The following is a 25,784-nucleotide window of genomic DNA, read 5'->3' on the forward strand; positions in this document are numbered from 1 at the left end:
GTCTGGAAAACAAAGAGGTTCAGCCATGAGTGCAATGTGGTCATGCAGCCTGCTATCACTCATTGCGTCTCAGTGAATACATTTAATGAGGTAGTAGTGGATCGGAATCACTTGTGTTCTATTGCCATCCAAAACAATGTGCTCATATTAGAAGTTTTTGTGAAAAATTAAGCGTATAAACTTGGGATTGAGCTGAGCATCAAATGTTCAAAAACAGAATTGCAGGTCGGGTATCACTTTGCACCAATGAAGTAAAACAAGTTGTTTTCCTTATAACCAGAAAGCTTTTTAGGAAAATGAGGTCAGCCAACATTCTGTACATTTCTATTGTTATATAGCAGTCGCAGTAATGCATGCTGGTGTAATTTAATGTTTGCCTCAGCAGGAAAGTCATTCCAATCCTAGAGCATAGCTTTAGTTTCAGCAGCAGTTTCAATGTTGTCTAGTCCCAACATGGCTGTTTTAAGGACATGGACATATTTAACATAACTTGTAAACAAGACAACCACTGCAGACCATTGCTATATTCAACAAAACTGTGTTTGACACGATGTGTTAAAGAATAAAAAGAAAAAGAATCCTAATTGCAACCCCAGAAAAAAACGTTCTTTCTGCAGTTTGTATGAAGCTTCTTATTGGACTGGCATCACATTAGCTCAAAGTCCTAACAGTGTTTTATAGCCACACATTATTAGTCATGTAAAGCTGATAATAATGTGCCCAAAATTCATGCTATTAATGAGCTATTTCATATTTCTACAGAATCTATTGAGGGTGGTTTGCAAATTCATTTTTAGGTCTCGGCTAGCCGCGCGAAGCGCGTCTCCGCCGAGAACCTTTTGTCAGCGTGTGAGCTTCCCAGGAGACAATCCTGGCCGCGCGCATCGCCTTGGAGGCCATTTCAAACTGACATGCGCACGCGAACGAGCGCTGTGGCCAGGCGCTGTCTCCTAGGAAGCTCAAAACACCACACACGCATGCGCATACACACACACGCACGCACATACATACAGAGACACCCACCCCCCGCACACATACACACACACGCGCGCGCACACACGAGCTCCCCCCCTCTCCCCCGCCGTCGCACACATGCATACACACACAAACACACACGAGTGCACCAGTTCAATTTAGAGGGACTCCGCTCTCCTTCTGGCGTCGCGAGATGCTTTCCCTCTGCCTGCCTTCTTTTCCGGTCCAGACGCAGCCCCGCCCCCCTCACAGGCGACTTTGCCTGACTTCCGGTGAGGCTGCGTAGAAAATAATGCTGGGCTCGTGAGTAACAGTGACTTCCTTGTTTTGCTCTGGGATTCTAGTTGACTAAAGTGTCAGAGTGATCTGTTGTCATTTTTAGGTCTCGCCTGTCGATGCGCATGCGCATCGAGCAAGGCGAGAGTATTGGCACTTATCCGCTCTTTATCCACACTGCAAGGAATCGTGGCGATTCCTTGCAGTGCACGAGAAATTTAAGCTCAATGCGCATGCGCATTGAGCTTAAATGCGCGTGCACATGCCCCCAGCCGCCTACTCTCTCTCACAGCCTCCCCCAGCTCCGCCCCTCACTACTTGATTGCACGGCCGCTAGGCCGTGCCTCCCCTACTCTCCTCCCCCCTCCTCCTTTCCTCCCCTGCCTGCCTGCCGCTAGGCCGTGCCTCCCCTACTCTCCTCCCCCCTCCTCCTCCTACTCTCCTCCCCTGCCTGCCTGCCGTGTCGCACCTCTCCCCTCTCCGCCCCCTCCCCTGCCCGCCGTGTTACGGTGAAAGGCTTGTTTCCGTTTGTCTCTCTCCTTTCAGGTATTCCCTTCCTGTATTCTTTTTCCTCGAGCTTTACAATATTTCTCCCAAGTGCCCCCACCTTCTACCTTTGTCCCTCAATTTAAACATTTTCCTTCGGCCTCCTTTTCAATTATGCTCCTCAATTTTCTGCCTTGAGGTTCAGTCGCCCCCTTCAATGGCCTTCCTCTCCTCGTCCTTCCTTCCTCTTGCCTCTCTCCTCTGTTCCCGGTTCCCACGCTGCCTGTCCCTGCTTCCTGCCTGTCTTTGGGGTCTCCGTCTTCTTTGGTTGTCCCTCCCCTTCCCGCCGTGTCGCATTTCTCCTCCCCCCTCCACTGGTCCCCGCAGCCTCCTCGAGTGAAGCCCCTGCCTGCGCCAGCCCTGCCTGTGAGTACCGCGTGCCTGCAGCAGCTCTCCGAATTCGACTGCCTCCTGCAGGCGACCCCTCCCTTACATGTTACTGCTCCATGTCTGTGACCGCATCGTTTCTCTCCGCCTGTGACTGCTCCTGCCTGCGATTGTTCGTTGACTGTAACTGGTCTCCAGTTCTGTGTGTGCGCTCTGTAACTGCTGCACACATGAGCCTGCTCCTGCGATTGCTTCCTGTCCGACTGTTTCTTGTGTTTGTTTAACAGTTTATTCTGACCAATTGATTTACAGTTCACATTCGGGATTTCACACGGTTTGCGAAGTTACCTGGAAACTAAGTATATGCTGGGGCTTTGTCAGGTACATGCAAACGAGAGCAAACTTACTCAAACACAACTCCAGACCTTCCTGAAGTAAAATCCTTGTCTGACTGGCGCAGAGTTAAAAGAGGCGAACGCGCTGTCGTCGTTTGCGTTCCAACTTAAATATATCGCGCCAAAAGATTAAAAGCAAAGAAGAGCTCACTCACGCGCACACACGCAAATAGTTGTAACTTTTACAGCCTCTTGAATTTACGTAGCAAATCTCGCGTCATTGTTGATAAAAAAACACGTGCTCAATTATACTATATCCAATCCTGGCTGCCCCGCTACAGTATTTGCACTGAATTATTGCTCGCCCATGTCAGGCTTCGTTTAGCGCTTGCAAACGGATGTAGATTTAATATAATGTTACCCGTCTTCAGCCATGGTTCTTTCCTTCGCGTTTTGCCTCGTTGACTCTGCGAGAACCCCTTTAACTTCCACGGCTCAGAACCGGAACGCAGCAGCCAGTCGGATACCAAAAGCAAACGAAGCCATAATCGTTGTCGCCCCACCGTCGCTCTCTTCCACAGGTTTCCCATCTCTTCGGACATCCGCTTCCAGGAACATACAGTTTCCTCTTTTGGTCACCATATAGCAGTGGGAGTCTAATGCTAAGCCTGCCGCTGCGTTTGGGTTTGAAGTCGAGCAGGCTGTGATGTCCTCGCTTCCAGGCACTGTATCTGACCCTCGGTCGCTCTCTGCTAATAGCCAGTCAAGCCCCAGCACTGTCTGCTCTTATTTTTTTCTCACTCACTCACCCTCACTCACCCTCCCTCACCCTCACCCCCTCACTCACCCTCACTCACCCACCCTCACTCACCCTCAACCCCTCACCCTCAACCCCTCACCCTCACTCACCCTCACTCACTCACCCTCAACCCCTCACCCTCACTCACCCTCACTCACCCTCACTCACCCTCACTCACCCTCACTCACCCTCACTCACCCTCACTCACCCTCACTCACCCTCAATCCCTCACTCACCCTCAACCCCTCACCCTCACTCACCCTCAATCCCTCACCCTCACTCACCCTCACTCACCCTCAATCCCTCACTCACCCTCAACCCCTCACCCTCACTCACCCTCAATCCCTCACCCACACTCACCCTCAATCCCTCACCCTCACTCACCCTCAATCCCTCACCCTCAATCCCTCACCCTCACTCACCCTCAACCCCTCACCCTCACTCACCCTCACTCTCACTCACCCTCACCCCCTCACCCTCCACCCTCACTCACCCTCACCCTCACTCACCCTCACCATCACTCACCCTCACTCATCCTCACCCTCACTCACCCTCACTCACCCTGACCCTCAACCCCTCACCCTCACTCACCCTCACTCACCCTCACCATCACTCACCCTCACTCATCCTCACCCATCCTCACCCTCACTCACCCTCACCCTCACTCACCCTCACTCACCCTCACTCACCCTCACCCTCACTCACCCTCAACCCCTCACCCTCACTCACTCACCCTCACTCACCCTCACTCACTCACCCTCAACCCCTCACCCTCACTCACCCTCACTCACCCTCAACCCCTCACCCTCACTCACCCTCACTCACTCACCCTCAACCCCTCACCCTCACTCACCCTCACTCACCCTCAACCCCTCACCCTCACTCACCCTCACTCACTCACTCACCCTCAACCCCTCACCCTCACTCACCCTCAACCTCTCACCCTCACTCACCCTCAACCTCTCACCCTCACTCACCCTCAACCCCTCACCCTCACTCATCCTCAATCCCTCACCCTCACTCACCCTCAACCCCTCACCCTCACTCACCCTCAATCCCTCACCCACCCTCAACCCCTCACCCTCACTCACCCTCAACCCCTCAGCATCACCCTCACTCACCCTCACTCACCCTCAACCCCTCACCTACCCTCACCCTCAACCCCTCACCCGCCCTCACCCTCACTCACCCTCAACCCCTCACCCTCACTCACCCTCACTCACCCTCACCCACCCTCACTCACCCTCACTCTCACTCACCCTCAACCCCTCACCCTCACTCACCCTCAACCCCTCACCCTCACCCACCCTCAACCCCTCACCCTAACTCACACTCACCCTCACCCTCACTCACCCTCACTCACCCTCAACCCCTCACCCTCACACAGTGCAATAGGTCTCGGAGCATTTGAGTTAGAGCTTTTAGAAATGTTTATGGCTTTTTTTTTTTATTCTTTAGCATTGGCTACAGGAAACAAAAATGCTAAAGATTTACAAAAAACCCATAAACAATTCTAAAAGCACTAACTCTAATGCTGCGAGACCTATTGCATTTCCAATGCTTGTTTTAGATGTCGTTTTCATGTATTTTGACCTGTGGCTGCCACACTTTTTTTTAAAACGCCGTTTGAAACAAATTGTATTAACAAGGGGTAACTTTACACATACAAAGAACAACCGGGCTTTACCCCAAGGGCTGAATGATGACTTTTGCAAATTACCCGTCCTTAATTTGCAAACTTTCTTATGTCAAGGAAACCGGTGAATAGAAACCTGGTATTACCTAAAACAGGTTGGGCGTGTGTGGAGTGTTATGAAACACTGGCCGAGCGCAAAATAACAAGTTTGGGGTGGAGAACGAGCTGGGCGTGAGGTATGCTGGTCCGTGGAGGGAGGGAGGAGTAGGAAGAGCCTCTGTGGGGTGGCTGTCATTAGGAGAGCACAGGGTGTGCCCACCTCATCTAACGAGGCCTTTAGTGCCGGCTCTCTCGGCCCACGCCCTCAAAGAGATCAGAGGGCCGTGGCCTGCTGCCCATCACAAAGGGAGCGCAGACATGGCGGGGGGATGCTAGAGCCCTCCCGGCCAGAGCGTCTCCAGCAAGCTGGGGCTGCTCCCCATGACAAAGGTGGTGCAGACTCGGGTGAGGGGAGGACACGGCCCCCCTCCGGACAATGTGTCTCCAGTGAGCCCGGGACTGCTCCACATCACAAAGGTGGAGCAGACTCGAAGGGGACAGGGCCCTGGGCTGCTCCCCCGCCCCCACAATGAGTCTGCAGAGTAAGATTGGAGCCTGCTCCCCATCAGAAAAGCTTTAGAAACCAACTCCCGCCGAGCACTCCTGGGATATGGCTGGGATGGGGGTCTGTAAGGGGCAGTGCTTAGCATTGGATCCGCAGTGCTTACAACCATCTAGCTCGGTGGTGGATGCGCACTCACGGTAACCTGTGCTTCCCACAGCACAACTGTTTCTACGAACGTGTCACCTTCACTAAAGTCTGTTCTCCCCGATATACTGACAGGTCCCCGGAACCAGCTGCACGGACGGACAAGTAGAAGCAGCTTGGATACATATATGCACTGCATTATAGAAGAGGGGATACAGCAAGATCTGTCACGAGAGCGCTGCACCCTACAGCGAGGTTTAAACGGGGATCTCTGCCTATCGGGTCCCCCTGGGATATTACAAGATCATCTCTGTTGCGTGGGACACGGCAGGATGGCGAACATGTGCCGCCCCGCTGCACACACGAGAGAAACCGTAATTTCTGCCGCTCACACGAGAAAAAAAATCACATGCAACCCCTACTGAATATACTGACAGGTCCCCGGAACCAGCTGCACAGACGGACAAATAGAAGCAGCTTGGATACATATATGCAATATCTGCAACGCATAGGGACAAATCAGCTAGACACGGAGAAATACCTCAAAGCGATGCTACACATATGTACGCATCCCTGCAACAGTAGAAAAATACCGTGATATACAGACAAATACGTTTAAGCCACGGTACAGATAGCGTCACTACCTGCAAGGTCTGCTGTGCCCACAGATGATTACCGGTCACAGACTGTCGCGCGCAGGGTCTACACATAGCATCGATGCACGGGCGCGCACGAACTGGCCCGCTCCGCTGCACGTGGGGGCAAATACAAAACTGTGCTACACATATGGACGGACGCTCCACACTGGGACAACCCCCTGTATGCTTCACATAAGAAACGACTGCAAGATCCGCTACACACATGAACGGCAACTCTCTGCTGCACTTGAAGTTTAGCAAATATCACACAGCATTATAGAAGAGGGGATACAGCAAGATCTGTCACGAGAGCGCTGCACCCTACAGCGAGGTTTAAACGGGGATCTCTGCCTATCAGGTCCCCCATGGCTCTTTAGGGAGAGCAACGAGCGGCGCCAGCATGCGAGAGCCCTGGCTGTGCCAAGCTGTAGGTGTGTCTGTGTGTGTGTGTGTGTGTGTGTGTGTGTGTGTGTGTACACAACCATTGTCCGTAGGTGTGTTAATGTGTGGGAAGTTGTGGGTGCTTGCATGAGCGTGCCGGTGTGCAAATATGGGTGTGTGTACAAGTGTCAGCGTGTGAATAAGTGGTGGGTGTGAGTGTCCCCTGTGTGCAAGTTGTGAGTGTGTCCGTAAGTTGTGTGTCGGCATGCGTGTAAGCACGAGTCAGTGTGTGCAAAAGTTATGTTGTGTGTTTGTGTCAGCGTGTGTGCAAGTTGTGTATGAGTGTCAGTGTGTGTGTAAGCACGAGTCAGCATGTGTGCAAGGTGTGGTGTGTGTGCCAGCCTGCTGCGCTGTGTGTCTCTGGGCCTCGGCAGACCCCGGCTGTTCCCCAGTCCAGGCGAGGAATGAGCCCTCCTCCCATATCCTCAGCCAGCCTCCTCCGTCACTCCCTCCCACTCCCTCCTCCTGCAGCCTCTCCCTCCCCAGGGACAGCGGCCCTCCCCTGGCCCATCCAAAAGCCCGCCCCACAACTTCACCCATCCTCCCCCGTCACTGCTCCCCACCAATATCAACAGCACAAACTAGAACAATACCCTACAGTGCATTTAATTCTTCGTGTTACTATGATCGATGCTGGCCTGGACTGTGCGCTCTTTATGTTTTTAATGTGAACATATTATTTACTTTTGTGATTTCATATAGCGCTAACATGGGCCGGAGGCATCAGGGCACTTTACGGTAAAGCAGAACATGTGAATAACAACCAGACCTGGCCTTTACATAACTGATTAGTTGCCCACATGACTCGCGTTACTCCTGACCTGTGCTGTATCTGCTCTGTGTTCCTTTGAACATTACTGACAAGGCCTCACCTTCTAGCATTTATTTTTAACAATAATTGCCAGTAACCCCCCAGATCTCTGCCGATATGAATAACACAATTATTACTGCCCAGTACTACACCTTTGCAAATACATTTTGTGAAATATTGGCCAGTAGGTCACATATTTTTAGTTTATATGAACAATATTGACAGGTAAGGACCAGTGCACGACTGACCAGCACACAAACATGACAATAATGGGTGCAGCTGTGTACGAGGACAGTGTGCTCCCGTTGGTGTGTGCGACTGTGCAGTGAGAACACTGTGCTCCTGTTGGTGTGTGCATGAGGGCAGTCAGTGGGCGCGCACGCTGGTGAGCTCAAGCTAGGGTCACACACGCAGGTCTGTGAGTCTGTCCATCTATGGAGCAGTGCACTCAGAAGAGGTATGTGTGTTTGTGTTATTGTTGGTGTGGGTTTGTGAACTATGAGAGTGGATTCGGCTACGGTATGCCTGGGTGACTGACTGCATGTAGTGATTGTAAATGGCATTGTCATTTACAATGCTAATAGCTCTAACTTTTGCAATGCCGAGACCGTTGCATTGTAAATGCTTGTTATATAAGTGTGAGCGCAGGGTAGTCCTGACATCAAAGCCAACAACTCAGAAGACACCTCAATGGCATGCCTATGAGTCGGTGGATTGGAGACCGTGTTAAACTCAATTTCGTGATGCAATATGTCCCAAGATAAAGTGCAAACCAGCATACAAAAATGCAGTTTTTTTTTTAGAAAGGACTGACTCAGTAAGTGAGTGCTCTGGTGGAAATTCAAACAAATGTATTGCAAAAAATTTTAAGGCTACAATACAGGATAATTAGAATGCAGGTACATAAAATCATTGCTATGAAGGCTTAGGCAATAAGACAATTCATAATAATAGGAAAAATCTAAACTATTCTTAGTTCCAAATGAGCAGCAAAATCAGTAAGACGTTGGACAGCATCCCTAGTAGAAAATGTATTATGGTGAGATAAAAAAAATACAATTTCAGCAAATCAGAGCATTGAATTAATAAGTGTCGAACAGCCTTACCACCTAAGCACCATCCCACTATTTGAATATTGATTCACCCCCTACGGAGTTAATGTCATCCGGAAGTGTCAGAACAAACTAATTACAATAGTAGCAGTGAACTATTATGAATAAATGCAATACCCTGTGTAAGCGGAAGGACCTTGAAGAAAGTTACAATATTAAGCTTATGCTTCTTTGAGAGCAGTGTCAAACTGAAATTAACAAACATGACTTGCTTGACTGCGTGCAGCAGAAATACTAAACCGTGAATGTGACACCCATTTTGAACAAGATGGCCTTGAGGCTTACCTGAGGCCTAGTTAGCATGAATCAGGAAAATGCCTTCTAACCTGTCGTATCAAAATTGTTTTAATGACAATATCATCATGTCAGTGTACATATGTGAATTTTAGTGTAGGTTAATATTCTGTATGTTGTGAATAATGCACAAAAACACTTCCACATAAGCAATAAATCCACACATTTCGTTTTCTCTACAAAAGTTAGTGTTTAACAAAGTTGAATGCTGAAATCCTAGATCACTGCAAATTTAGTAGATAGGTCATATATTTTGTTAACTTGAATACAATGATAAAACTGCACTGACAAGTTGTTTTAGCTAATAAACAGAACTTTGTTTCCCTGTATTTTCCTTCTTTGCAGCTGGTGACTTCTGGAGTCAGTGCTTACCAGCACACATCAGTATCACTTGAGTTTTTTGAAACTGTTGTAAGATATGAGAAGTTTTTTGCCGTTGAACCTCAGCACATTCCTCATGTTCTTGTAAGTATTAGTATTATTTCTTTTTGTGGGAATTAATTTGGGGAAAATGTTGGTGCTGTACTTTTAAACTTACTGACCCTTCCCTCCAAAGGCGGTATTCTAGTGCTATGTTGCCTGTTTTAATTATACATTCCTGGCGTAATTTTCCTAAATGATTTAGGGAGCTTAAAATGTATCTTGATGAAACTCCATACGGCTTCCCTTTCCAGCCATACTCATCTTCAATATCAACAGCAGCATTTAGAAATCCATCATGACCAGCATCCCCACATATCTTGTGAACTAGCTCACCATGTCGAATGGTTCTCTGCATACCCGCAGTCAGGACAACATCAGACTGCAGACTAAGAAGTGTTAAAAAGAAAAAATAAGACATATGGGTCTTTTTCCATTGATGCTCCCAGTAACAGCATCCCTGTTTCCACCAGGACCCCTGCCCCCTCCCCCCAACGTGCTGCAATTTAGAAAGAGTTAAAGACTCACCTTTTTAAAGAACACTGCATCACAGAACATTAACTGTCCACCGCCCAGCTTCCTCTCTTATTACACATTGATTTTGAGGTTGTCTTTGATCATGTACAACGCTCTGCTATCCTTTTTGGCTGGATTTGCACTATAGGAGTACCATATACATACATACACACACTAAACATTTCTGTGTTTTAGCTTTTATGTGTATCACATTTTTAAAAATTATTAATGTTTTTTTTTAAACTTGCAGATGGCATTCTTGGATCAAAGAGGCCTGCGCCATCCAAGCCCGAAAGTCCGGAGTCGAACATCATATCTTTTTTCAAGATTTGTGAAGTCCCTCAAGTATGTTTTGAGTGCGAAAACATATGTGCCATTCTAATTACTTCTTTTCATATAGCAGCCAGTTATAAGCTCACTGTTGTCACAAATTAGGTGTGTTTAGCAGTGCATTTTTTTAGGCTAATCCATTTGTCTCACATGATAGTCGTCTTGTTATTAGTTAGGATGCACAGAGTGCTGTTGGTGAGTGGGGCAGCGACAGAAAAGATAATATTGGAGAGTAAATAGAGATGCTGTATTTTTCCACTAGCTGGCCCTTCTCCTCTTCTGGTATCTGAGAAGCTCTTCTGTTACCCACTGTGTTATACTATTTAAAGGCTCGGCAATCAGTCCTTGTACATTCTCAGTGCTACTTTCCTCATCACCCATTTCTAGTTCCAGCAACATTTGAACCCTTGTCTTGAGCTCACATAGATTTCATAATATTTCGTGAATAATGTGTGGTTAAACGACTTTTTTGAGGCATGTGTGCTGTAAATACACCTGCTTTACATAAGTTTACCATCTAGTGTTGGGCTCGGACGATTGCAAGGTGTTTTTGTTCTAAGAAGTTTTCTTTGAGTCACAAGGCTGTGTGACTCCTCTTGGTAATACTGCTATGGTTATCGATGCCATCTTCAGATAGTTTTTTTTCTGCAGACTGGTTTGGCTGTAATACTCACGTTCCGCTTAGAGACTCCTTCTGGCTCCATTTGGTTCTTTAGTATCTACACTCGGCGGTATTGTCTGAATCGGTTAGTTTATTTTGTTTGAGAGATCATCCTTCTGCGTAGCGGGCCTTCGGTTCGCTCCCTCAGCCTACGGGCCACGCCTGGCTGGACGTACTTTTGACTACAAAGTCCTTCGGAGAATGATCTACTCTTGGAATGCATACCGTTCCGTTCCAGTCTGATTTGTCACCAAGTATCCTCATACCGACCAACACACCGTTTGCAATCTATGCCTTTTGTCCGATCATCATTAAGAGAGCTGTGAGGCCTGGAAGTCTCAATACAAAAAATTTCAGCGCAAGGTAGCAGACGATGGACCGAACATCTTTGTTCGACAGCAGCAGGAGGAGGATGAAGAAGCTTCAGCGGCACAGGAGGGATCACTTTCCATACATGATTCCAAGACCCAATCCGAGGACGACTCTCCCACTCTTAAGCCGGCACAGAAGCATCGGACAGTGAGTATCTATACCCCTTATCCTAAGCCCAAAGCATCGGTCTTTACTGAAAACACTGCTCACCGTCCGCCACTGCCAAAAAGCCATGGCGCGTACCGAAAAACTGATTTTAAAGCCTTGCTCTGCACTGAAAGTTCAGCTTGCAGCATAGGCCTCCACCTCCATTACACTTAGCCTACAACCCCTCAATCTTCGGTCTCGGCACCGAAACAATGACACTCAATTTCGTATCTGTACACAGCTCCAACCAAACCGAAGCTTCTGCCACCGAAATGCTTTGTTTTCGGACCAAAATCTCCACCTGTGCCAATCCTTGAGCAATTTCAAGAATGGCTTGACCCAAAACAATAAAGACTCCATAGTCAGCCTATACCGGAAAGAATAGTGTTCCAACCAGCAAAAAACAATCTTCAAAAAAGCAGTTGTCTTTTGAAGAAGCTTTGGACGTTCCTTTTCAACTTTTAAAAAGAAAGAGGAAGGATGCTGCTACTAGCCCATTTCACATCCTTATTCCATCTTCACCTACCCCTCAAACACCACCTCCATCTTCTTCTCTACCTCCTCACCCCTGGTAACGGTTATGGTATCCGGCCTCTGGCCCTAGTAAGACTAACGGCTCCTTCTCTTTCTCTTACTGCCCTCCGAGGAGCCTTCCCGCTCATCTACGGACGTCTACACCCAAGACCCGGAACACCACTGGATCCCCACAACATCCGGCGGTGACCGAAGAAGACGGTACAGCCCTTGAGAAACCATATCTCTGTTCCCTCTCTTGTTATAAGACCTGTTCAGTGTGCACTAAAAGAACACTATTGCCCATTATATCCGGCCTCCTCGCCTGCTTTTCCAGCCCGCCGATAGCCCACGATCACATCTGGTGTCAGAAGTGGGATTCCCTGGAGGCATGGAGGCCGTGATGAAGAGGATGGCCGAATCCCAGGAACAATTGGGAAAGCTCATGGAGCAGTTCCTGAAGACCGCTGAGGACGACCGAGGCCAGCTCCATGATGTACTGAAGGGACAGGGGGACACGCACGAGCGCAAGCCATGGGGAAATTGACCGACGTACTGGGACATCAGAGGCCCATGGCCTCCCTGCCTTCCGTAGTTCTCCAGAAGTATGTGCCGGGGGAGGACCCGGACTTCTTCTTTACCAATTTTGAACGGCTAGCACAGGCCGCCTCCTGGCCTGTCGACCGGTGGGGCCACTACCTGGGTCCCTTGTTGACCGGAGACCTGCAAGCCGCGTATCAACAGGCAAACATACAGGGCAACAATCCTTATGCAGATATCAAGAAGTGTATCCTTGAACGGCTGGGCATAGACGACGAAACGTACCGTGTAAAGCTACGCCAGGCCAAAGAAGGACCACAAGACACCCCCAGAGCCCTTTCGTTTAGGATCAAAGACTTGACCAATCGCTGGCTGAGACCCGATGCCTCCACCAAGGAGGAGATCCTCGAGAAAATATACCTCGAACAGTTTCTGATGTCTTTGCATCCAGCCACTCAAAGATGGGTGCGACAGCATGCCCGTCTTACACTAGAAGCAGCTGTGGAAATCGCAAGTGCCTACAGCCGTGCACAGGAGGTGCAGCGAGGCAGAGAGGAACACCCACATAAAGCACATCCCTCCACGGGCATCCGGCCTCCCCGTCCGCCTCTACCGAGAAGACCGCAGCCGACCGCTGTGTTTCCCACCCCTTTGTTGCCGCGGCCTCCCAACCTAGGACCCCAATGTTACAGCTGTGGGGGTTTTGGTCACATCGCTCGGGTGTGCCCCCACAAGGAAGAGCCGATGGAGGTTGGCCTTGCCCGTAACTATGTATGCTCGATTCCTGGTGCTAAACCACCCCCATTTCATTGCCCGGTGAACATTGATGGACAGACCCTCATGGCTCTGGCGGACACTGGGTGTCGACAGAGCGTTCTCAGACCTCAGGACTTGAACCACCCTGTTAGCCCTCCGTCTGGTATGGTCGCCATTCAATGCGTCCATGGCGACACGAAAAGATACCCAACCACCCAAGTGCATGTCCGACACCCTAAGGATCCAGGAACCACCCTCACCGTAGGTCTTGTACCAGCTCTTCCGGAACAGGCCAGATTGGGGAGTGACTATTCCGGCCTACCGGGACTTCTTTAGGACACAACCGATTCCCTGACCCGATGGTGGGAAGAAGCTGCTTTCCCTCAGGAACTCTCCTCCCCTGCGAAGGAGCCCAAACCCCAGAAAACCAAAACACAAAAGAAGGGAAAGAGAGAGCACGCCTGTGTCTTCCCCGTGATCCCGGATGACCACCCCTGGCAGACCGACAGGGAATTCAGGGCAGCATAGCAAGAAGATCCTGTCCTGCAGGAAGCGTGGGAAAGGGCGTTAGACAACGAGGATCCCCTAATCGTAGGTCCTTATTTCTTCAAGAAACATGGGTTGCTATACCGCAAGGGAGGGTCCCAGCAAAAGCCCCAGCTTCTGATCCCTGGTCCCTTCCGAGATAAAGTCCTGTTCCTTGCCCACAGCCACCTCCTAGGGGGTCATTTTAGCGACGAAAAAACCAGCCAAGCGATCTTAGACAAGTTTTACTGGCCCGGGGTACACCAACAAATCAAGACGTATTGCAGAGAGTGCCCCGTGTGCCAAAAACATAGCAGGTATCGACCCCCTAGGGTACCCCTATTGCCCCTTCCTGTTATCGATGTCCCGTTCAGCAGAGTAGGGATGGACATTATAGGGCCCCTGTTACCCTCTCGTAGCGGCTGTCGCTACGCCCTAGTCATCGTGGACTACGCCACGCGTTTCCCTGAAGCCCTACCTCTACGCCAACCCACTACCCAGAACATCGCCAAAGCCCTAATTTCTGTGTTCTCTAGGGTGGGGTTTCCCCGGGAAATCCTGGCCGATCAGGGCACTCCTTTTGTCTCAGCTCTGATGAGGCAGGTCTGTTCAGAACTAGGGATAAAACAGATCAGAACCTCGGCGTACCATCCGCAAACAGATGGGTTAGTAGAGAGATACAACGCCACGCTGAAACAGACACTAAAGAAATTGCTGGGATTAGAAGCAAAAAGGTGGGAGGATATGCTGCCCCTTGCATTGTTAGCTATTCGTTGTACTACTCAGAGCAGCACCGGTTATTCGCCCTATGAATTACTGTATGGCCGACCCCCTCGAACCTTATTGGACATGGCCCAAGAAGCCTGGGAAGCAGAAACAGACCGTACGCGCCCTCTCCCCGAATATATGGACAACCTAAAGGCACACCTATCGGTGATAAGGGACATTGTCCGCCAAAACCTAGAGAACGCACAAAACAAACAGAAGGGACAATACGATAAGGGCACAAAACCACGGGCCTTTACCGTCGGTGATTGGGTTCTTTTGACGATGCCGTCCTCGGATCAGAAACTCCTAGGGCAGTGGCAGGGCCCTTATGCCATCCTTCAACAGGTGACCCCTGTCACCTACAAGTTAGACTTGGACCCCACACGTGGTACTACACAAATATATCACGTGAACCATCTAAAGAAATGGGAAGGCCCTCGTCCCGTCCTGTCTGGCTCTCTTTCTCGTGCTCCCCTCTCCTTTTCCCCCTGTATAGACACTGACTTACCCGCACAGCAGCGTCTTGAACTAGAGGACGTCCTATATCCATTACGCCAGGTGTTTTCCTCTGCACCCGGACATACCACCATCACAGAACACGCCATACAAATGGTACCTGGGAAGGTGGTCCGACAAAGACCGTATAGGGTCCCCGAAGCCCGCAGGGCGGTAATACAGAGGGAAACAGAAAAGATGTTAGAGATGGGCATAATAGAACCCTCGGTGAGCGATTGGAACTCCCCGATTGTCCTCGTACCCAAACCTGACGCGTCTGTCAGGTTTTGTATTGACTTCTGTGAAGTCAACAAGATTTCCTCCTTTGACACCTATCCGTTGCCTCGCGTCGACGAGATGGTCGAACGCATAGGGAAGGCCCGGTATATCTCCACGCTAGACCTCTGTAAGGGGTATTGGCAGATACCCCTCAGAGAGGAGGACAGAAAAAAGACGATTCAGAAAAGGGGGTGGTGATGAACAGAGTGTCTGAATTAAGCAGACCACTCTTACCCAATCCAAAGATCAGGGCTTGATCCATCACCGTTATTTATCTCACTGCCCCATCCCAGCTCAGAACCTGGCTATATGCAAATTAGTCTGTCCCTGGCCCAGTGCATCATGGGAACAGGGCAGACCAAACTACCAAGCCAATTCTTCACCAGAAAGGAGACAAGCTACCGGGGACCGGTTTCTGGCATTTCAGCCTCTTCGGCCCGGCTTGCTTGAATCCTGATGGAGCAGTGAGAAAGGGACTCATGTCTGAGTATACCCTGCCACACCTATAGTGGCCAAAAACGATTCAGAAAAGGGGGTGGTGATGAACAGAGTGTCTGAATTAAGCAGACCACTCTTACCCAATCCAAAGATCAGGGCTTGATCCATCACCGTTATTTATCTCACTGCCCCATCCCAGCTCAGAACCTGGCTATATGCAAATTAGTCTGTCCCTGGCCCAGTGCATCATGGGAACAGGGCAGACCAAACTACCAAGCCAATTCTTCACCAGAAAGGAGACAAGCTACCGGGGACCGGTTTCTGGCATTTCAGCCTCTTCGGCCCGGCTTGCTTGAATCCTGATGGAGCAGTGAGAAAGGGACTCATGTCTGAGTATACCCTGCCACACCTATAGTGGCCAAAAACGATTCAGAAAAGGGGGTGGTGATGAAAAAGAAAAAAGACGGCGTTTTCCACCCCTGAAGGATTGTACCAGTTCCTAGTCCTCCCTTTCGGCTTCCATGGCGCACCCGCTACATTCCAACGTGCAATGAACCACATTTTACGACCCCACACCCTGTATGCGGGCGCTTATCTGGACGATATCGTCATTTACAGTGATGATTGGACACAACACCTGGAACACCTTCACAAGGTCATCTCTTCCCTGGGGTCTTATGGGTTCACGATTAACCCCGCCAAAACCACCCTAGCAGCCCAAACAGTTAAATATCTGGGATACCTCCTGGGTGAGGGTCTAATCCGACCCCAGAAAAGTAAAACCGAAGCTATCCAATCCCTCCCTTTTCCCCAGACCAGAAGAGACCTTTGTGCGTTTCTGGGCCTCTTAGGCTATTACCGGAGGTTTGTACCTAACTTTTCGCAAAGAGCAGCGCCACTCACTGACCTGTTAAAAAAATCCTCCAAAACTGAATCAGTCCTTCGAAATCCAACGCCCTTGTTGTGGCATGCTTTTTCCGATTTGAAAAACGCCCTGACATCCAGTCCCGTGTTGGTGAGTCCTGATTACTCCCAACAGTTCCTGCTCCAGACAGACGCTTCGGAACAAGGACTAGGGGCGGTACTGTCCCAAAAAGACCCACTTGGGAACGAGAAACCCATCCTCTACCTCAGTAGGAAACTATTCCCACGAGAAAAGAACTATGCCGTGGTGGAGAAAGAAGCCCTGGCTATCAAATGGGCAGTGGAGAGCCTCCGATACTACTTGGAGGGTCGGGACTTTACCATTTACACAGACCACGCTCCCCTGGAGTGGATGGCTCGGAATAAAGGACACAATGACAGTCCTCCGTTGGTTTCTGTCGCTCCAACCCTACCACTTCAAAACAGTACATCGGAAAGGTGTGGACCAGGGTAATGCAGACTACCTCTCCCGCTACCCCATGTCCCCACCCTGTGCAAGAAGGACAGCTAGGGGAAGGGGATGTGATGTTTCCCCACGGGTCGCGAGAACCCTAGTCACCCCATCACGAATATCACCCCTCCTCTGTTCTCCCTTCCAGGACACACAAACCGAAACAACCACAACAGCGTCCGTGACAACGGAACACCCGCCCCTCTCTCTGTTGCAGGACCCAATCAGAAGAGACGACAGACCGGAAGGACCTCCCCCTGACCCCGGAAGTCCCGCCTCCCTGCCGACGGCCGGACACAGAAAAGATGGAGAACGAGAGACAGAAGACGTCGGAGTATCGTGGCAGGAGATTTCGACTGACGCTACGACGGAAGGAGAAGACGGGAGCGGAGAAACCGAGGAGTGGTCAGAAGACTGGTGGAGTCCCACGGAGGTGGCTGAAGAGCGGCCGTAACTCGGAGGAGAGTTACGGCGGAGCGCGTGAGTACCAGCTTCCTTCTATAAGCACGCTAGGTGGTTTGTGTAAATAGTACGCCCCCTCCCATGTAATTACTCCCTTTATCTTAGACACGTCCATTGTAGTAAGTAGACACCTTGTATATAGTATACAGCACCTTGCACTGTAAAGACACCGTCCCCACATGAACCCAATCAACCACCATTTCTGTACTCTACCTTTCTTTGTCCTTCCCACTCCTTCCTCACGGTCCTTTTCTACCTCCTCACCCCTGGTAACGGTTATGGTATCCGGCCTCTAGCCCCAGTAAGACTAACGGCTCCTTCTCTTTCTCTTACTGCCCTCCGAGGAGCCTTCCCGGTCTTCTACGGACGTCTAAACCCAAGACCCGGAACACCACTGGATCCCCACAACATCCGGCGGTGACAGAAGAAGACGGCACAGCCCTTGAGAAACCATATCTCTGTTCCCTCTCTTGTTATAAGACCTGTTCAGCGTGCAATAAAAGAACACTATTGCCCATTATATCCGGCCTCCTCGCCTGCTTTTCCAGCCCGCCGATAGCCCACGATCACAGTCTGTTAACCCAGACTCCTTCGTAGTCTCAAATGTAAGAAAGAGGGATAACTCCCAAACATCAGGTGTTGCACCACCTCCAAAAAAATAATTACGCGATGCTTCTGGAAAACGTGTTGCTGCACAAGCAGCTAATCATTGGCGTATAGCCAACAGTTAAGCTCAATTAGCATCAACTCTTTGAGGAGCACAGGAAAAGGGGACAGGAAATTGTTAATGAGGAAAAACTTGTTTCCGATAATTCTATGAAGTGTGCATTAGGTGTGGTGGACACCAGTGCCAAAGGTATAAACACCAATATCCTCTCACGTAGGCATGCATGGCTAAGGGGCGTCACAATTGAATCCTGAAGTACAACAGGCTGTTCTAAATCTACCTTTTGACAAGGAACTTCTTTTTGGACCTCAAGTAGATACAGCTCTTAAGAAAATGAAAAAGGACACAGGTCGCAAAATCTAATGGGGCTCTACAAACACATACTGTGGTTCTTTTCATAGACCTAATTGCAAGCAAGGTGCAAGATCTGCTACCTCAGACACCACTGGGCCAGCATAAAAAAGCACTAGGCAAACCTCTACTTCAAAAACCTAATACAGGGATTCTTATAGAGGGAACAATTTTAAAGGAAGAGGCAGAGGGAACAAAACATGTTCTTCAAATGTCAATAACAAACAATAACTTCCTTACTATTCCCCCAGACCACTTAAACCCTGTCTGGCCATCTTCAACAAATTCTCACCACTTGGAAATCAATTACAACAGATCAATGGGTGTTGGATATTATCCAACATGGCAAACACAAACTGTCGAGTCAACATCAAATTCTCCTGCAACAAGTAATATCAGCTCTATTACAAAAAGGAGCAATAGAACCAGTTGATACGGGTTCAGGGAACAGGAGTTTGTTCGCTATACTTTCTTATTCCCAAAAAAGATGGGTTGCTACGACCCATTCTCGATCATTACATCGTATCAGAACACTACCACATGGCCACCCTTCAAGAGATCATTCCTTTATTACAAAAGGGAGACTTCATTGCTGCATGAGATCTAAAGGACGCCTACTTCTATAAACCTATTCATCCCACTCACAGAAAATACTTTAGGTTTCAGTTTCAGGGAAAACATTATCATTTCAAAGTTCTTCCCTTCGGGATTACCACGGCACCAAGAGTATTCACAAAATGTCTAGCAGTAGTAGCAGCACATATACGCAGAAAGAACATTCACATCTTTCCATACTTAGACGACTGGTTAATAAAAGCAAACAGCCTTAGCCTTTGCAAACAAAATACTCAACAAACCCTAACCTTACTATATCAACTAGGGTTTACTATCAACCTACAGAAGTCTCACCTAAAACCAGCCACCACACAATTGTACCTAGGGCCCATTTTCAACGTGCATTCAGCATTGGCATACCCAAATGCAGACAGAATACGAAACATAGTAACACTAATTAAACAGTTTCACATAAGGAGTCAAATCTCAGCAAGAACATTTTTGTGATTTCTCGGAATGATGGCATCTTGTATTTCAGTAATCCCACATGCCAGACTACACATGAGAACTCTACAAGAATGTCTGTCTAACCAATGGAATCAGTCACTGGGTCTACTTCACAATCTAGTGTTGGTAGACAGCTGCACACATCACTCTCTGCAATGGTGGAATCCACAAACCTATCTAAAGGCCAGCCGTTTCATGACCCGGTTCCGCAAATATTTTTACAGCAGATGCTCCCCTAATAGGTTGGGGTGTACCTCTCCAAGATCTCACAATTCAAGGAGCATGGAATGGCACACACAAGGATCTTCATATCATCACCGAGAGCTACAAGCTGTTCACCTAGCAGTGAAAACCTTCCTACCTTTCACCTACAAACAAAGTTGTCTTCATTCGAACAGACACTATGACATCTATGTATTATATACATAAACATGGGGGACACACACTCTCCAATTGTCTCAGTTAGCACAGAAAATATGAAGATTAGCAATACATCACAACATTCACCTTGTAGCAAAACATGTCCCTGGGACAAGCCATTAAATTGCAGACTTTCTAAGCAGGACACCGCTCGGTTCTTCTACTGTACTTTCAATGATTGGGGTTTCCACAAATATATCTATTTGCAACAAAACAAAATGCATAGTTGCCCACACTTTGCAAGCAGGTATCCACACCAACAGTCCAAAGACAATGCTTTATGGATCAACTGGTCAGGAAAATTTGCATATGCTTTTCCACCTCTCCCACTATTTCCATTAGTAGTCAGGAAACTCAGGCAAACCTCTCTTATTATGATAATAATAGCTCACATTTGGGCTTGCCAGCCATAGGTTTCAACACTGTTAGCGCTATCTCTTAGTTTCACATGAGAAGCTTCATCTCAACCCTTACCTTTTCACACACAACCACGGGGCACTAAGACAATCCAATCCCAAGCAGATGAATCTTGCGATTTGGCTCCTGAAGTTATTTGGTTACTTGAATTTACCTCTAGAATGTATGGGCATTCTTAAAGAAGCACGCAAACCTACTACAAGAAAATGTTATGCACTCAATGGAAACAATTTGTTATATTCTGTCACAAATAAAAGCTCAACCCTCTCCATGCAAAAGTACAAATAATAATTGATTACTTATTGCATCTACAAACTACAGGGTTAGCATAAACTTTTATACGATTACACCTTGCTGCTTTTGCAGCCTATCTTCAAAATAGAGAGCACGCATCTTTATTCAAAAACCCAGTTATCAAAGCCTTTATGGAAGGACTTAAGAGTCATTCCTCCTAGACTTCCACCTGCACCAGCATGGAACTTACCTGCACCAGCATGGAACTTGATCATTGTATTAACAAGACTAATGGGTCCTCCTTTTGAACCACTTCACTCTTGTCAACTGCAATACTTCTCATGGAAACTTGCCTAATTTCTATTACTTCACTTAGAAGGGTCCGGGAAATTCAAGCACTAACCCTTGAGGAGCCAATCTTCCAACTACATAGAGACAGGGTTCCTACCAAAGATAGTTTCCAATTTTCATATTAATCAGTCCAGTGGCTTGCTTGTTTTTTTCTCCGCAACCACCCTCTGTTGCAGAAAGGGCATTACACACTTTACATGTCCAAAAGGGCCTTAATGTATTATATAGACAAAATGAAGACATTCAGAAAAACAAAGCAATTGTTAATTGCCTTCGCACCTCCTCGTATGGGAAAGGTACTTTCTAATTTAGGCATAACAGATTGATAGTTCAATGTATCCAAACATGTTACACAAAACCTAAAAGGCTTTCTCCTGTTCCTTCTAAAGCTCACTCCACTAGGAAAATAGGAGCTTCCATGGCCTTTTTAGGGAACATTCCTATTTTTGATATTTGCAATGCAACAACATGGCCTACTCCACATACTTTCACAAACATTATTGTGTGGATGTCTTTGCATGACAACAAGCCAATGTTGGTCTAGCAGTACTAAGAACTCTTTTTCAAACAACTGCGACTCCCACAGGTTAACCACTGCCTGGCAAGAGGGACTGATTTATATTCTATGCAAAACATGTGTAGGAAGGTAAGATCTGACTACAGGGTTACCCCCACTTTTTTCCTGGTGTTGTGCTGGTTTTGACTCATCGGACTGGGATCCTGCTAATCAAGACCCCAGTTTATCTGCTTTCTCCCTAAATTGTTATATGTACTTTAAGTACACTCCAGATTGGATACTGGGGTACCCTTATCAGTCCCTAGTATATGGTACACCATGTACCCAGGGCATAGGTACCCCAGAGGCCTACCATAGGCTCTGGCATGTATTATGCCACCCTGAGAGGCCATTCAAAATGACACTACAGGCCTGCTATAGCAGACCATGTAAGTTGATGCTTACTGAGATATGGGTTCACTATATCTATCTAAATCTCTACACTTAGAAACCTATTAGTCACCCCTATGGCAGGACTTCTCAATCCTGAAGGCAGGGTGCTGGGTTTTACGTGAGAGGGTGCCCCAGCATGAGCAGAGCCCTTCTGCAGCCTTCGGAGACCATCCTCTGGACTTATCTATGAAGCAGCCAGACATATATGTTTAAGTGCATTATAACCTCACAGTAAATGCTAACTTTAAAACGGCTGCTTAGAAACATGTTGTGTTTGGTGTCAAACACCTTGGAATCATACCTCCACACCAGTAACTGGTGTGGAGTCTATTTAGTACAAGCTTTCTCGACCTGGGCAGCACAAAATGGATGTTGCCAGCCACAAACACAATTCTACCCTCCTCCTGCTGAGCCAAGCTCGAGCAGAGGAAGGCATGACAATAGGCATCCTGTCACATGGAGGTGTGACCACCTCCAAGACAGAATTTAGTGTATTGGGGCTGGGTGGGTGCACTTCGAGAGTGCCAGAAAGTCTGCACTGGGGGCACATTTGGTGTCCCTGTGCATAGTCCAGCTCAAACCAGTTCTGGGAGCCAGATGCTCCTGCTCTGGCACAAAACTGGACTAAGGATATGGGTATAGCCATCTCTCTGTCCTGTCCCTCCCCTAGGAGGGTCCACATAATCGGTCAAACCCCTTCCCATGGGTATAAAGTGGGTTACCTGACCACAGGACTCTAGATTTTACCTGGACAAGATTCTGCTAAGAAGAAACCTAGTACTTCAACTGCCTGCGCTACAATTGCAAGACTGAAGAATCTCCCTTGGAGTAAAGGAGTTACTCCCCTGCAGCAGCAGGCACCGCAACACATCTGACCGGTTTGCTTCTCCAGAGCTCCTGCAGACTCAGAAGATTTCAGCAACACAGGAGGTGGATTCCAGAAGGTCCCTGAGGTAGATCTGACCTCTCAGCGATTCTGAGACCAGTATCCGTTGTGGGGACCGTGCAACCCGAACCCCTGTGCACCACATACATTTGCAAGTGCATATGCTTTTTGGCGATCCCTGAGCCTGTGCATTGGACTCCGTGTAGTCCTGACCCCGAGCAGTATTTGCATTGAAGATATCCGGCCTCCACTCACTGAGTGCTCTCTGTGCTGGTATTTTGCACACTTGCTTGAGGTCTCCTTGCGATTCCTGGTCCGTTGGCCTGTGTGTCCTGGCGAGGGTCACCTTGTTTGTTCTTGGGATTTCCTGGTTGCTCCAGACATGCCCTGACTCTCCATTGCTGGGAGAGTCCCCTGGACCTTGCTGGTACACACCATAACCTGTTTCCTCTGACCTTGTGGGTTGCATTTGCCAAGGCTTGTTGGTGCTCCAGCCAGACACTGACCCCTCAGCACTCGACATCCTTCGTGGGACAGCTCACCTCTGGATCCTGGTCATCCTTGACGTCTCCTGGTCCCCGTGGCTGCAGAGTCAAGCATCTCTTCTTCACACCTGAAGCACCCGACATCAGTGGGCATTCGACTACCGAGCCCCTGGTAACTTGTTGTGACCCTGACTCTGTCCCGTCTGCTTTCAGGTTCCTCTCACCTTGAATCCAGGCTTGGATTCCACCGGACACTCTTTGCCTCACTGGTAGCAGTACTTCTTTGCAGTTCTCCATTGAAAACAATGAAGATTTCCAACACCACTTGACCTCTATGTACCAAGCTCCTCTGGGATAGGTAACGCGGGTACCTCAGTACTTTCTGGTGGGTTGGCTCTAGAACCTCCTAAGTTCCAAAGGGTTTGCTTGAAGTCCTCATAAAAGTGCCCATAAACTCTAACTTTCCAACGACTTTCTTATAGAGTTGTACAGAGCACGCAGTCGTGTTTCCTCACTGCACCCGTCCTCCGTGGGCTCCCTGTGTCACTCCTCTGGGTGGTTCCTTGGGGTCCCAGCGATTCTACGTGCTCTAGGCACTTTGTCTATTGAAGTCGTGATTGTTATACAATTTCTTTAGTGTATGGTTCGGTCTCCCCCTGGATCCCGCTGTGTATTTTGCTACTTACGAACGTTCTCTCGTTACAGTATTGTGTGCTTTATGTTCTAATTTCGTGTAGTGATTGTAGAGAGTTCTATTATGAAATACATATTTTTATATAATTACTATGCAGTTCTCGTTTCCTGTAGTCATTCAGGAGGTGATATTCTAGTAAAACCAGCTGCTTTACATTCCTTCAAGATTAAGCCTGAAGGCGGCTCTCCACAGCTACCACTAGGATAGCTTTCTAAGGGTTATCTTTGACCTCATAAGGGTCGTGTGGCCTGGTACAAGGTGCCCACTTTAACTAGTGGACAGCATATACCAACCCAACTTCCCACAACATGTATCTGATAGAGACTACTCGCCGCAGATTCCTTAATGTAGAATTACCTCAAGGCGTGAGACTGGATCCGGAAAACTTTTGTGCCACAGCATCACTTCGTGCCGGGGCGACGGCACCACGTGACTCCACCCTGACGTCGTCCGCGTTTGTGACGTCAGTGAAGATACATAAGTCCCACCTCGGCGAGCCTATGTCAGTTTTTTCTCAGGATCCGGATTACTGTCCTGGCCTGTCTTCAGGCCTTCCATTCTCTTTTTACGCTTTGGCGTTTAGTGGAACAGTGTGCGAATAACTTCAGGCTTCAAGACCTGTGCCTCCTGTGCACGTCCCCTGTTGGCGACGGACCCTCACCCGATTTGCATGTGGTGCCTGGGTGAGCACCACGACTCGGAGAGCTGCGATGACTGCCAACACCTTAAGCCTATATCACGGCGGGTGTGCCGGATGAAGTTGCTGTCGGCGTGCTTGTCCAGGTCGGTGTCGTCCCAGGGTCCGTCCCCTACCTTGGAGGCAAGGAACGGCCGGTTTCGTCTGCGGAATCGCCTTTGGACGTGGATCACTGGCTGGTAGGTCTTTCAGTATGTCTCTGAGGCCTTGTCCTCCTTCCGCGGTGGGCGCCTGTTCCCCTGGGATGTGCACCCCCGCCTGTCGCCTTCCTACCCGCCGTTTCCCGGCACGGAGGCGACTAGGACCCAAATGACAGCCTACGCTGCGGCGCTGCAGGCTTCTTTGGCCCTTCCTCCACCTCCTGTGACGTCTGCAGATCCCTTGCCTTGCGCGGCGGCTCCTGCGCCAAAGGTTTCGGCTTCAGGTCGTAGGAGGGTGATGTCGTTGAGGTGTAGTCCTTTGGGGCTTCCCTCGTCGGCGCCTAGCGTCCCTGCCTCACCGCAAATTCCTACGGGGCTCCCTGTGGTGTCGCAGGTGATCACCGGGACTCCGGGCTTGTCCCCAAGAGCCCCTCTATCCTCTGAGCAGGCGGCTGCCTCACCAGAGATCGAGCCGGCGCCGTTTCGGCGCTGGGAGCCTTCCTCCCCGGTGGAGGTGGAGGTCTGGGCCTGGGGCACCTCCTGGGTCCCTCTAGGTCCTCGGCGCGGGCAGCTGCCCCGTCTGAGGTCGAGTGGGCGCTGTTTCGGCATAAGCCTCGCCTCATTCTCCTAGAGAGCACGTGGTGGTAGGAGTCGGCCAGGCGCCACGTGGGCCTGCTGCGGCAGATGCTGATCAGGCGCCGATTGTGGACTCTGGTTTCTGGATTCGCTCCTGAGGTCCCTTCTTCTCCTGAGGTCCGTCACCTGCTGGTGTGTTCCTCCCCGGAGTCAGGGCGCCGTGTAGTTGCCTTTTCACCAGCATCTTCCAGGGAAGGCTCTAAGCCGTTCCCACGGCCTAAATTCTCAAACCCTTCCTTCCGTGGCTCGCGGCTGGCTTC

General features: G+C 49.1%; 1 protein-coding gene across 2 annotated transcripts in view; it reads left to right on the forward strand.

Moving 5' to 3' along the window:
• The window catches only part of XPOT (exportin for tRNA), a 538,373-nt gene that overhangs the window by 304,032 nt on the left and 208,557 nt on the right, over positions 1–25,784 (forward strand). For both annotated transcript variants that reach the window (XM_078676087.1, XM_078676095.1), the window contains exons 14-15: positions 9,284–9,403; positions 10,125–10,219. In XM_078676087.1, coding sequence (XP_078532213.1) covers positions 9,284–9,403; positions 10,125–10,219 — 215 coding nt within the window. The remainder of the gene's footprint in view (positions 1–9,283; positions 9,404–10,124; positions 10,220–25,784) is intronic.

This window comes from Lissotriton helveticus, chromosome 1_1 (genome assembly GCF_964261635.1).
Source record: "Lissotriton helveticus chromosome 1_1, aLisHel1.1, whole genome shotgun sequence".
In the NCBI taxonomy this organism is placed as follows: Eukaryota; Metazoa; Chordata; class Amphibia; order Caudata; family Salamandridae; genus Lissotriton; species Lissotriton helveticus.